Genomic DNA, 14,015 nt, shown 5'->3' with positions numbered 1-14,015 from the left:
TAAAGGTAGCTTTTCATTGTTAAACTAAAATAATAAGAAATCTAAGTGTTATGATTTATTTAATTAGAATGAAACAAGGCAATTAGCTAAATTGCAAAAAAAAAGATGTAATCACTAGAGTTACATTCATTATTCATAAAATGAAAAACTGTACGTTCTGCAAGGTAGAAAACAAAATAGGTAGATGTTTTTAATAGCTCAAACGAAAGGACGATTGATTGCTGTTACAGAAACGACATTTTCCCGTAATTAAACTTTTTAAAAATTATGTTCTTTAACTCTGTAGGATATAAAAGAACTTCTTGCATCATCAATGTTCTTGCTTAATTTAAAAAATTCATGGAACTCTACTAATGAATCACTTGTATTATTTACACTGACTATTCTACAAATAAAACTAAATGCCTAGAACGGTTTCTCAATCTTATTCATGAGGAAAACAGAATCTACAAGTTATGGCAGAGAACTAGGAATTCCTCAGACTATATTCACTTCAACCAAATAGCGCGGCAAATTAAATGGAAACTAGTCAACGCAGAATCACCAGATAAAGAAATTTTTTAGAAAAAATGAACTTTGGAGACTCTCTGGAAAGAAAAAAGCCTTTTTCTGGGTTCACTAGATGTAGGTCAACCTATTTTCTATTGTTATAATCTATTTTTTCTGGTTCTAAGACAACTTCTTTAGATTGAATAAATTTAATAAAGGTCTTATTAATTCAAGTTTCTAAATGAAAAGTTAGAACATCGAGGAAAATATAATGTTGTTTGTGGAGAATTGAATAAAGTTTTCTATTAATGTAAAACAATGGGAACTATGAGTTTAGCAGTGAAATTTCTCTAACTTCATAACGGGTGGAAATTTTTCACAAGCAACACTAAGACGATAAAATTGAAAGTTTTGTCTGCAATATTAATATTTGTTTGTTAAAAGTACAATGTGTGAGAGAATTGTAACTGCACAGACAAATTACATACATTTTTAAGCGTGCACTGTGATAGTTACAATAACTGTTGACTTTCACAATGTTTCGTTTATCAATGAATTTGATCCTGACCTAGTTCGTGTCCATCTAATTATTTAAAATCTAAAATCAATGAAATAGCCAACCTTGTAATTTGTTTTACTACATAAAATACATTACGACCACTAAACCCACATAATATCCTTGAAAATAACAAGGGCCAAGAGCGTACAATAACTTTTATATCTAGTTTTATCTTTTTACAACGAAATTTTAGCTAATCCTTGAGTAGCAATTCACGAAAAAATAGTTATTTCAGAAACAGCTGCTCGCTTAATGAAAAGGACTCTTTCTTTTTGGATTAATTGGGTTTACAATTCATAATGCCCATCATTTATCAAAATTATCGAACATCTGCTACGTTAGTGAATTTTGAAATCATTTTTTGTTATTTCTTCTTTAAGTAATCATAATTTAATTTAAAAATTTTAATTTAATTTTTGAGGTCTTTGGCTATCCAGATTTTTGTAGAAAAATATATTTTTGTTTAATTTTATAATTTAATTTGAATCAAGTTTGAATCATTTTTAGCTCAGAATCTGATGAAACAGAGGCGATCACAGTAACATCTCCCTAAAGTCTCGTTTGAAACCTCAGTTGCATTTTTTTAGAGTCTCGACTAAACTAAAGAGCTCATCCAAGGTATGAAACTGCAGTTCTGGAAGCCTGATTCCAAACATACGCAACCATCCCAACATTTCATTCCACCTTATATCCTAGTAAGGAATGTTAAAAGCAGTTATTATTAATACAGTCCAACGTAATATAAGTAAGGAAAAGGTGAACCAATATTGTTAATGAGAAACATGTATTATTTAAGGTAATTGGTTATATATTTGTTAGTTGAAAATACGCAATTGATATTAAGCAACTATTTCACCAAAAAGAGTTTAGAAATTTCCAAAAGAAATCAAATTGACAATATAGTTTGGAAATGAAATGCAACATTGTAAGAAAGAAAGGAAGACACTTGTATCCGATATTAAGTAAGTTGGATAACAGATATCAGACAATCCGTTTGTCTTATAACATTCTTGTAATAAAGACGCAATTGAAGCAAGAGATTGTTTTATTCTTTCAAAACAAGATCAATTTCCCAAACAAAGATTACAAATTCCAATCTTTCAAAATATCAATAACTGATAAGGCTTTTTTCATTTTCATTCTTTGTCGTGATTAAGCTAAGAAATACTTTGAAGGAAAAAAAATATTTTGCAATTTTTATCTACATCTGTTCGAGAGTTATGTGGAAATATGTGCTTGGATCTATGTATGAAAAAGTGTATTGAAAATATATTCAATATATTAAAGAAAATCGCAGAAGCTGCGATCCTAAAGCGATAAACGCAACTGTCGCTTCAAACGGAAATGCCTTTAATGAATATTTCTACATTTCAATTATTACTTCCGAAGGCTTCCACTAATTTCCGTAAAATTAACTGCCGTAGATATCACTTTAACTTTTAATTAAAAAAATATTCTCCAGAAAGAATTTCCAAAAGACTACGGAGAATCTATGATCTGAAAACTACGAACTTCTAATAACAGTGGTGAATTGAACGAAAATAACACAATGTCAAAATAAAATCGTTAAGGAGAGCAGATTTACAAAATTAATTATTTAGATTTTTACGGATTAATGAACATATTTTTTGGTGAGAAATTTAAGCGCAGTATGCATTACAATATGATGAATCTACTCCTGATTTTTCTCCTGAGTTTTGATTGCCATCCGATTTTAGAATATGAGATCACATCAGGGTACTGAAGAGGGTACAGGGAATCTTAAGTTGCTCGTAGCTTCAGGGCCTGATGATGTCATTAATGAGAGCTTCAAACTATTGCTGTGTCAACGGTTATTACGTTAATATCATAAAGCTTTTACAAAGTCTCTGTTCTTATTCATTAAAGCAAGTTAGACGAGAAGACTACTGTTTTTAGTCTTTCTGGTTGCACAGAATCCTTTTGAACTTAATGCTTAGCACTTTCATCTGCTCTATTTTTACACAAAACAGTGATTTTTCCAGTGAAGTTCCAGAAAATGAGTAGATGTTTGACTCTAAAGAAATTTCAGTTAAGGAACTTCAACGTATAAGTATTCACTTATCAGAATTGAAATTGGTGACAGATTAATACCCTCCATTTTTAAAAGAGCAACATGTAAAATTGTTATCAAGAACAAAATTTGTCATAAATGGTAATTATTGCAGTAATGAAAGTTTTTATTTTCGTCAGATGACATATTTCTTGCACGTCATGATGATATCATTTGTTCACATTATTCTGCACATTAACTATCGTCCAATCACTACACGTTTAAACTAAACAAAAGATAATTTTGTTTTCCTTAACATTGGCGTTATTTCCCTGTTTTTTCATAAATTAACTACAAATCTATTGATTTGGATATGTGACGAATGACTACTGTAAATTATTTGAAACTAGATCTGTTCGGCTTCTTTGGAATCTATTCTATTGAAAGAGAATAGAACTGCATAATTAAGCCGGAAAGAAATCTTTCAATTTTTATTTTTCGTTAAAAATCAACTGTTAGTAATGAATGGACAATTCAGTCGTTCCCTTAATTAATTTTAATATTCCTTATATTACATTATGATAACGTAATACACCTTTCACAAATGGTAGTAGGTAATTACATACTTCATTAGATTACCTTTTTATTACGTCATCATAGTTTATTATCAGTAATCTTAACAAATTAATTCACAATAAAGTAACCAAAACCTTGACCTGCATGTAGACTATAAAGTTTTAACAAATGATTTAAATGAAGTAAATTAAGTTTTGTAGAACGTTCCATTTCCCCAGTTCTGTTGTGCAATTTATAAAGAGTCGCCCGAATCATCGCTTGCACTGACCGTCTATTAGTTTACTTCCTTATCACCACAATTAATGTCCTATTTTCTGCATTGCTTAAATATACATACTTTTTCTGTTCTCTAGTAATTTATAGGAAATTTACTTATTTTTGGACTTTTGATAAATTAAATATCTAATATTGTTAACTGGTTTCCCTAGATGGCAGAATCATATTAGGTTCTTATCATTTAAAATTCTCGGGAAATTAAACAAAAAACAAAAAAATCTAGACTCCTGCCTGCAAAATAAATTCACCCAAAACTCCTTCCCGACGCAAAAAATAAATATAAATATTACTCAGATTATCTCAGAGAAGAGTTTTATCTCAATTTCTCTGTGTTCTTGGAAAGAGTGTTGCATGGTAACTTCCTTGTAAGGAAAGATATTGTTTTTTTTTTTTTTTTTTTTAGCAGAAAGCTCTATTCTAATAACGATTCGAGGTTCTTATCACGTCATTCTTCCTTGACAAAAGTCAGCTCTTATATCAGCTAATTTCCCGAACAATCAGATCGTTAAATATGCTCGTCACCAATGGGGACATCGCCAACAATAAAGAAATTTGTAATTTTCTTTCTCTTTGTCAACTTACAAGTCTTCGCAGGTTTGTTAAATTGATTATATTTATTTGACGTCATTTTTAATGATTAATAACTGATTAGATAAAAATCAACAGTTTTTTTTCCCGTGGAATCTGTAGTTACTTCCTACATTTCAGGAACGCAAACTTCAAAGTATTATTATTAAGCAAAGACAATCTTCTAATTGATTTTAATTAAAATTAACGTTAGAGCCGATAATCTATTTTGTGGCTCAGGCATTCTTAGATAATGTTTATCCATCGCTTGGAAATATTGACAAATAGCACTTACAAGTGCATCTATCTAACAGTATCACATTTCTAATTTATTTATTTATTTTTTTGTCCTAAAATAGTCATTAAGAGACTTTGAAAATTTTATAGAAGCACTTAAGAGATTGAACTATCGTTACAATTAAAAACTGCAAATTTTCAGATGCATTTATTTCCTACTTCCTATCCATTTCTCTCTTTGTTCATTGAATGTTGTTTTAGTTGTCCTTCGCCCATTCGTAGTTCGAATAGAAAATAACCAATAAATACAAATGTTTGCCTCTTAGTTATATCTCCAAGGAGAATGGAATAAAAAAGTTCGCTGTAAAACAGTGTAAAAATCTACACATTTAACCAAAACAAAAATTGATATTTAGCAAGCTTACATAACAAATAAGCAAATGCTGTTTTCTCACGCTGTCATAGAAGTTTTTATAGAGTAATTTTTTTCTTAATAGTAGCAGGTTTATTTTTAATTAATCATTTAAAAATTACTGACCACTCTCGACATGTGGGCAACTGTTAATTCTGTGCCCACTCGAACCATATTATGAAGAGAGAATTAATAAAAATACATAGTGTCCTAGTTTCTCAAATGTAATTGATTTTGAAATATATTAATCAATTTAACAAAACTGGACGAAGAATGCTTAGATCAAACCATCGACTCAGTTTAAGCTTTAATTGGATAACAATTTAATGTTATAAATAATAAGACTTCGTGATGGATTCTCTCACTTAAGAATATTTTTTAGTTCTTGGTTCTCTAAAAAACTGACTGAAATAATAATATGAAGGTAAATTGAGAAATCTTTGTAAGTTTACTTGGTTGTAATCTAATTGTATGTAAGAATAAATTAATTCCACTTAGCCTGCATTAGAGAGTGGTACTTACATTACTATCACACTATTATTTTTACTGAGATTTGGCTAACTTCCGCTGTTAATAACGCTGAAATTTTAATCAAAATCATTTAAGACATAGATGTAGCACACAATTTATAAAAAAAAAGAAGAGAATTGACATACTAATATCTGCTGAACAGAGCTAGAGGCCTGCATATCTCTCTATGATGCTGAAATGTTTAATTAAAATTAAAATTAATAAGATTACAGAAAATTTAATGTATTTAACTGATAGTAGCGTTTCATCTGACCTCAGCTGGTGTTCCTCAAGATTTTTTTCTGGGGCCAACATTTTTTAATTTATTTTCAATGAGATCACTAACCTAGACATTAAACCTAGCTCGGCTCTCTACCCTGATGATTTATCTTTAAATATTTTTTCATAAAGAAAGATATGTTCGTGTGTTCTGTTAGATCTTGTTTTCTTTTCAAATTATGCAGTACTGATCGGCGAGACAAGAAATCCATGGTGCTTGGATAAGCACCATCCTCTTTTAAACATATACATTAATCGATCACCATTTCTTAAAAACTTTCGAAGCGTTGTTTATAATAATATTTATCATGACACAGAGATAGGCGTTTTCGCACCTCAATAATGATCGGTTTGCGAAATTTCAAAAATGGTTTAGCATAGAAACTACAAAACTTACATACAGGAAAAAAGGTGCTTCACTAAAACTGAAAGCTTTTATTTCTCATTATGTGTACTCAACAAAATAAAATTTAGGTATTTGAAATTAAAGAATACATAACATTTTTTAATAGGGTGGGACAGTCGTTTCTAAATTATCCTAGGCTTTTCTAGAGCTTTATAAACCAATGAAAGGAAAAGTCCAAACTGCAACCTTGTCATGAAAGATGGTAACTCCATCTTTCCCTGTTGACAAACCCTGTTGTAACAACAAATGAGATTACATCAATTTTCCAGTCAGTTTCAGATGGTTTGGCCGGGCCGATTATTTTCACTATTGCTATGGATGTTCATTTCTTTTTGAAGTATCAACTGAAGAAGTTTGAAAGGACATTAACCGTATGAACATTTATTTAAAATTTATAGAAACCAGTGCGGTATTGTTCACCTTCTTTCTGCTAGTTATTTTATTCTTTTTCAGAATATTATCTGGCTCTATTGAATTGAAGTGGCTGAGTAATTATTTGAAAAGCCACAGACGTAGATCTTCCCACAAAACTTATTTATTGATTGCAAAACAAAACTCAATGTGCTCTATGTTTACTATTTCTGTAGAGTCTCTAATTATTTTCATATGAATTACATGGAAAATGAAGAGGTCTATAGTCAATGAGATATCTATTCACCGCTAAATCCTTTTCTTCAGAAAGAAACCATACTTGCGGTTATTATTTGCCAAATACGTATTTACTACCTTTGCAGCGGTTAAGAAAGGACACTGACCTACTCTTTAACGTAGGTACTGAAGAATAACAAGTACACAAGAAGTCTGAATAACAAATCAAATAAAAAACGTAACAGAAGTTTTTTATTGTTAACTCCAAATAGCAAATTTTCTTGAAATTGTATTTTTCCATATGAGTTGTTTTTGCTTAGAGATACATGCAGGTAAGCTGAGATACATGCTATTCTCCGTTTCATTCCCGGTCCTGGCTAAATTTTATCTATTGCATTAAGTTAGGAAATGCATAATAATGAATGTTACCCTGTTACCTAAAATTGAATCGTAAAGTAACATATCTGTTCATCAACCTCCTTCACGATACCTGAACAGTAGTTGGTTTTAAAGTCCGCATTAAAAATTGGCATTACTTTAATAAGTTACTGCTTAAATATTTTTATTAATGAGAATGAGGACCTCAAATACATTTCCAGTATTTGCTTTGGGGGTACATCGGCTGCCAAGGCGTTAGCGCTGGTTTTCTATGTTAGCAAGAAATTTATGAGTCATGTAAGATACTCGTAAGAATGCTAGTAACCCTAATTTAAAAATCTGTTCTTTTGTGAAAATGATAAAAAATTAAGAATAATTGTCGAAATAAAAATTGATTAGCAGAATTTGAAACAAACAAATAAATCTTTTATAAGGAAGTTAAATCCAGATCGGTTCCCTAAAACAAAGTGGTCGTGAGGTTCAGAATCATTACACAAACCAATTGAGTTTCTCATTTGTTGTTTGTAGATTAGAATGCCAGCAACATAGGTATAACCAGTGGGATTAGAAGTTGAAAATGTTGACTGCATTCAAATTTTAGAAAATCCCAGAAATGATTAAATGGCTTAACGTTCCTACAACTGAATAGAATCATGAATCCTTTTGTTGTCCAAGTAACCCAATATCAACGAGATCCGGAGAATCTATTATGTCACGCTCTAGTTAGCATACAATATCATCTGGCAAAGAAGAGTCAAATGCTCGCGAAATATTGTGATACGTATTTATAAGCTGAATTATTTTAACAAATTTTTACACTCATTTAAGATTATAATTTATCATCAAATCTTGTAATTTGGTGTTAGTATTTTTTAAATAACTACTCGTAATAATGCAATTTAATAAGATCATTAATTTTATGTTTTACATGTTTCAGCTTTGCTATGCCTGGAGCGCCGGAGCCAAAATAGGAGGCTGGGATACTGCTCCAAATACCCAGTATCATATTCAAACTGACGAAGGTCCAGAAAGATATTTTAAATACCAAACCATTAGCGGGCAATATCGTAAAGAGAAGAGACTGCAGGATGGTACAGTAGTAGGATCATATGGTTGGGTTGACGCTAACGGCTTTCTCAGATTACGAGACTACATAGCGGATGACAAAGGATACAGAATAGTAAATACTAAAATGGTACGGGTGGGAGTAGATATGCCAATAGGTGAAGCTGTGTCCGTTTCTAAGAAGCTACCTAGCCAAGGAGGAGTTGGCTTACAACAAACCACAAGGCGTCCACCAACAAAGCCTGCCCCAATATCGTTAAGTGATTACCTCAACGAAAAATTTGTAACATCACCAGCTCCAATATCGTTGAGTGATTATCTGAAAGAAAAACAATATGCTACCACTCCAGCGCCATTGGCACTCAGTACTTACCTAAAGTCACCAATCGTAGAAGTATCAAACAATGGCCTGCCATCATCGACAGCTGCTCCTTTTAGACAAGAGCCAAACACCACACCAGCTCCCATTGAATACCCGTCTACTCCGGCTCCGTATTATTCAACTACACCATCTCATGTGAGACCGCAAACTTTCAGACCATATTTCAATCCAAATGCTATCACATATGATCAAAAGGCGTACGAGAGTGTGGGAGCTGCAAGGTATGAAACTGGACAAGGCGAGCCTCCTCAGTATGACGGAGTGGCTATGACGCACAATGGCTTCAGGTATCTCATTTTTATCTTTTTGTCATTCTTATTAAGGTGCGTCAACATTTTCATCACTGGCTACCAAAGTCTGAACAACGCAATATCAGATACATTGTTGTAACATTACAATCTAAACAATCTGATTCCGGAACTGTAGACACTGGCAGGAAGAGAAAATAAAAAAGCGCTTGCCTGAAATGGAATCTCTGAGGTGCTACAGCCTTCCATCCCCTATTTCACTTAAAAATATTTATTCGTCTCAGAGGGAGAAAAATTATGTTTGGTAGAAATTTTCTTCTTCAAAGTTTTTGAACGTATTATTAAATTATTTCATTAAAGGAAAGATTATTTAAAGAGGGGAAACTCTCTGTCGAAGAGAGATATACAATAGATAGAGAAATGTTGGGGTGTTACCACTGGGAATCATATATTATCTTTGTTGCTTGAAACGCAATATATGCGTTGATTGTAACTAAATAAAACTATTTAAAAAAAAAATCGAAAAAATGTTTTGTATTGCCCATCACAGATCTCAAGTGGTGAATATGTTAACTTTACTTAATACGTTAGAGAAGCTTTTACATTCTTAATATATCTCTCAATCAAAAAATAACTTTATACTCATTGAGACTAATGTAAAATCAAATTCCTTTTCAGATACTACCTACCTCGCCACTATCACGAAGAAGAAACTCTACAAGGGGATCAAAGAGCTGGAAGTTTCGGTTATATCGACCCTTTTGGAATTAGAAGAGTAATCTACTACAATACTTCGCCTGTAGATGGTTTTGTTCATCGAAAGAACAATAGATATGTGGGCTTCCAGGCTACTCCATACGATCCACGATTCTGATTTTTGTGCCACATTTTCAAACGAATCCAGAGATGAAATGAGGTACATCGCATTGATCTCGTCACAACAATCTAGGGTCTATCTCAATCTTCTCTATTTTTTGAGTAAAAGTGATGTAATATAAAATTATTTATTTATTGTTATAACTTAACATGTAAATTTTGTTATTTGTTAGTTATAACTTTACATTAAAAAGTCTTTAAAGATTAGTAACACAATAGTTTAAAATAATAATTCGTGGATAAAAATAAGACTTTGGTTTTAGCTTTAAAGACGTGATAGGTTTTTAAGTTTTTTGCAGATGATATGTTTTATCGAGCATCTGGTGTGGACATTGAGAATATTTAATGTTTAAATAATAACAATATATTAACATTGACAAACGTGTGAATTTCCAAAACCCGGACATAGAAAAAAACGTAGGAGGGTAGCCTTGTTTGGCGCCGAGTGCCACCTACTTAATTTATCTTATTCTACTGGAGTAGTGAAGACTATTAGCAATTCACAGGGAGTGAATCGTAAAAAAAAAATATATATTTCGCTCATCAAATTGTATTCTAAAAACTAATTCAAATTGCTGATTAGCAAAAAATAAAAAATGAACAAAAACCACAAAACATTAATTAATTTAACTTTAATTACCAACAAGAACTATTAAATTTTGCAGATTAAAAGTTATCTGAAACTGTAAAAACCTTTGAATTATGGTTTAAATATGGCATTCAAATTATGTCAATATTATTTAAATTTCAATATTTAAATTTAAAAGATTATTTAAGTGTGGCCTGAATTGTACAAACAATTCTTTAACAAACTTTGACTAGATATTTTAAATAGTAAAGTTGTCCACATCATGAAAAAGTTATTCTAATTATAAATACTAGCAACCAGTAGAATTATATCCTAGTCGACAGAATAAACGACATTATGTAGAGTAAATAATTTATAATTGTTGCTCATAACATGTGAGCCGAATTAAACGATTAAGGTAAGATCGTTAACCCTGTAAGGGTTTACTGATGTGCCATAATTGACACTGAAATCATTGGACATTGAGAAAATATATAATGTACTATGGTTTCAATGTCTAAAAACTTATAAGCGCGAGAAAGATGAGTTCTCTTACATTGTAGAAATCTTGATGAATTAGTATCTGTGAGAGATAAAATTTTGAAAATCAATACATTCAAAACAAACTCTCTGCGTAATTTATTTTATATTTGGCTGATTTTGTACTAAACTTAAAGATTTCTAACTAAATTTTTGTAAAGACCTATTTATATCTGTACTTGAAGGAATAAATCGTTTTAATATTTAGAATGTAAGAAAGGGCAAGTTACTAATACAAATTGTACGACTAATTGAAAAATATTAAATTTGTACAAATCGATTAATTGTTGTCTTCCTTTATTAAAACTTTTGAGTTCAATACAAAATATCACCCATATTCTGATCATTTGTAAATGGCTTACCAACAGTTATTTTCTTTCATGATTTTTTTTTTTTTTCTGTGAACTTGAAAATTTATGAGCAAGGAATTTTATAAGAGAGTTATTAAAACTAAAACTGACAAAAAGTGTAGATAGACAAAGGTTAACAGGAATCACATTTCCAGATCAAAGCGAACCTTCTCTTAATCAACGGCTTTGGGAATCAGTAAAAATCAGAATAAAAGAAGGATTTTTAAAAAATAGGTTTAAACGATAGGGAAAATAATATCGCGAATATAAAGAAAAAGAATATTAAAGAGTTATCCAATTTGTCAACAAAAATCCTGCAGATTTCTCTTAATTTTAATTTTTTCTTTCAGGTGAATTAGCACATTAATTATTACTTTTTCTTACTGGGTAGATATTATTTTTGGATTCGTTTCTAACATCATTTTTAATGATTAAAGCGAAACCCGTTTATTTTGTAAAACAAAATGCTGGCAAATTTTGGATTGGAGTAGTCGCGAAAAAACTAGATATTCTCGCTTTCTGAATTCCACAATAATTTAGCATCTCATTGCTCATCCCTACCGGCGTCCAAAATCACGATAATCTTCTATTAGCTTCTATTCTAAGCGCTAAGAACTGAAAGTAGCATTGCGACCTTCTAAACACTCTTTCTAGATCCATTCTGATAAGGGTGTTGGATCCCATAAGAATTAAAACTAAATTATTAGGTATTTAACACAATTTACATATTGAGAATACGTTCAGATTTTAAACAAGTAGATGTTGACACAATACATAATAAATAAAATAAAATATAAATCGGACCCTTGTTCATGGTTACGGTTCTAATTTCGTGTCTTTATTCTCGTTTTAATCATTTGACGGTTTTGGTGCTTGGAGTCCTCTTCAGTGCACTGTTAGCCTCCGAATAGTACAGAAGTGAGCGGTAAGAGGCTCCAAGGAAGAAAAAAATCTAAATATAAGCAGCTGGATCCGAAACTGGGATCTCCACAGGAGCAACCAGTGCGTCAACAACTCGTCGGATTCAGTTAAACCTGACTTTAAAATAAAATCACTATTTCTTGAACTTTGACTTATTTAGTCCCAGAATTAAGCTCAGTGTCGGATTCAGTATTGAATTTACAGTCAGTTAAGACTTATATCTATCAAACATGGATTAATTAAGTACAAATCAAACATTAATATTTTTGAAAATTAGGAATTTTAACATTTAAAAAATTTCCCAATCAATGAAAATATAAACTTTCACATTTTAAAAAACTGATTTGATAACGTTCTAATGGTGTAATTTTTTTGTTAGTTGATTTCGTTGATTCATTATTACCACAAAAGTATGAAAAAACATGGTGTTTAAAGGGTGTGACAGGGGAGAGTTGAATCGTATTTGTATTCAATTTAAACTTTATTTATTTAAAAAATCGCAAGTTAATACTTTACAAGTAATTTAATGAGAATATTCTCAAACTGCCGACCTCTTTCCTAATACACAATCGAGCACGGTTTCACACAGCTTAAAGAAAAAAGAAAAGTTTTTGTCTCAGTTTTCTGAGGCAGTTTCGTCTTCTAACTTCTTATACACTGTTGGCTTCAAGCATGATCTTCTCAATTCCGACATCTGGTGCAGCTGATGAATTCTTCCTTTAAGATCTTACCACCGATCCTGTATCGAACAAACGGTATAGACTCAAGATAGTTAAGTCATTATGATAACGTCTGTCAAGATAGCAAAAGTGGTACTGGCGTTGGGCAACCATAGCTGTCTGTCAATGGTCAGTGAAGCCCCTAGGAAGAGAAAATCTTAGGGCAAAATTTTCTAAGCGTTATCACTCGAAGAGTATGGCCAACCAGTAAAGTCTGGATGAAGTCATTAGTTAAGATAGGGTCAGGTTCTGCTAAATCAGGTTTAGGAAAATAGCAAATTTTGTTATAAGATCTTTTCACTGAGCCAAGGAATGCTTGAAGTCCGTAAAAACTTATAGAATCTATGTTATTTCAACAATATGTTCCGTTATTTTTGCAGCCTAACATCGTAAAATGTAGTGTGTATTGAAATTAGTATGAACTTCTTTGCTGTATAGAATAAATGAAAATACTTCTGGCTGAAAGAGTGAAAATTACCTTTATTATCACAATCATCAATCATTAATTTTTATTCCTGACTACAACATCCGGTTGATAATGTGTGACCTTGTTAATGTACTACAATTATTTGTCCGAAATTTGAAAAATAGGAAAACATTCAGCTTTCCAGGAACCTTGAGAAATAATTTTAAACTTAAAACGGAATGTGATAATTTTAGAAGAATATCCTTGTTAACAATTAGAGTTTGACAAAATAAACATAAATCACATATACTAATGGATCTACAATTAGTTTAAAACTGTAGAACAATTACCTCTAATGAGACATTTGTTTTTAGCAATTATCGGCTGTTAATGAAGTTTATGCTTCATAAGTGAATAGCCACAAATGATAAGTTTCACTTTAAAAAATTGAACAATTTAACTTGAAACTGAAATATAATAATACATTATTAATCTAACAATTGAAGAAAGTAATCTTAACCAAGTAGTAATTTCAATTATTAGCGAGGAACTATGTCAGAAAAGGTCGCTGCTCGAAGCATGCACTGCCTGAGAATATATTACTGGTTAGTTAAAAAAAAAGCAAATCGTTTTGGATAAGAGCCTTATTTCA

The 14,015-nt window shown here is 31.2% G+C and overlaps 1 protein-coding gene across 2 annotated transcripts in view; it reads left to right on the top strand.

The window, feature by feature from the left end:
* The window catches only part of LOC141457276 (uncharacterized), a 63,947-nt gene extending 52,700 nt beyond the window's left edge, over positions 1-11,247 (top strand). For both annotated transcript variants that reach the window (XM_074134028.1, XM_074134019.1), the window contains exons 2-3: positions 8,226-9,022; positions 9,662-11,247. In XM_074134028.1, coding sequence (XP_073990129.1) covers positions 8,226-9,022; positions 9,662-9,857 — 993 coding nt within the window. In that variant the 3' untranslated portion in view covers positions 9,858-11,247. The remainder of the gene's footprint in view (positions 1-8,225; positions 9,023-9,661) is intronic.
* Positions 11,248-14,015: the final 2,768 nt, after the last annotated feature.

This window comes from Rhodnius prolixus, unplaced genomic scaffold (genome assembly GCF_049639745.1).
Source record: "Rhodnius prolixus isolate KJV_2025 unplaced genomic scaffold, Rpr scaffold_1, whole genome shotgun sequence".
Classification (NCBI taxonomy): Eukaryota; Metazoa; Arthropoda; class Insecta; order Hemiptera; family Reduviidae; genus Rhodnius; species Rhodnius prolixus.
The sequence above is the reverse complement of the archived record's forward strand: the minus strand, read 5'-3'. Positions and strand labels throughout refer to the sequence as shown.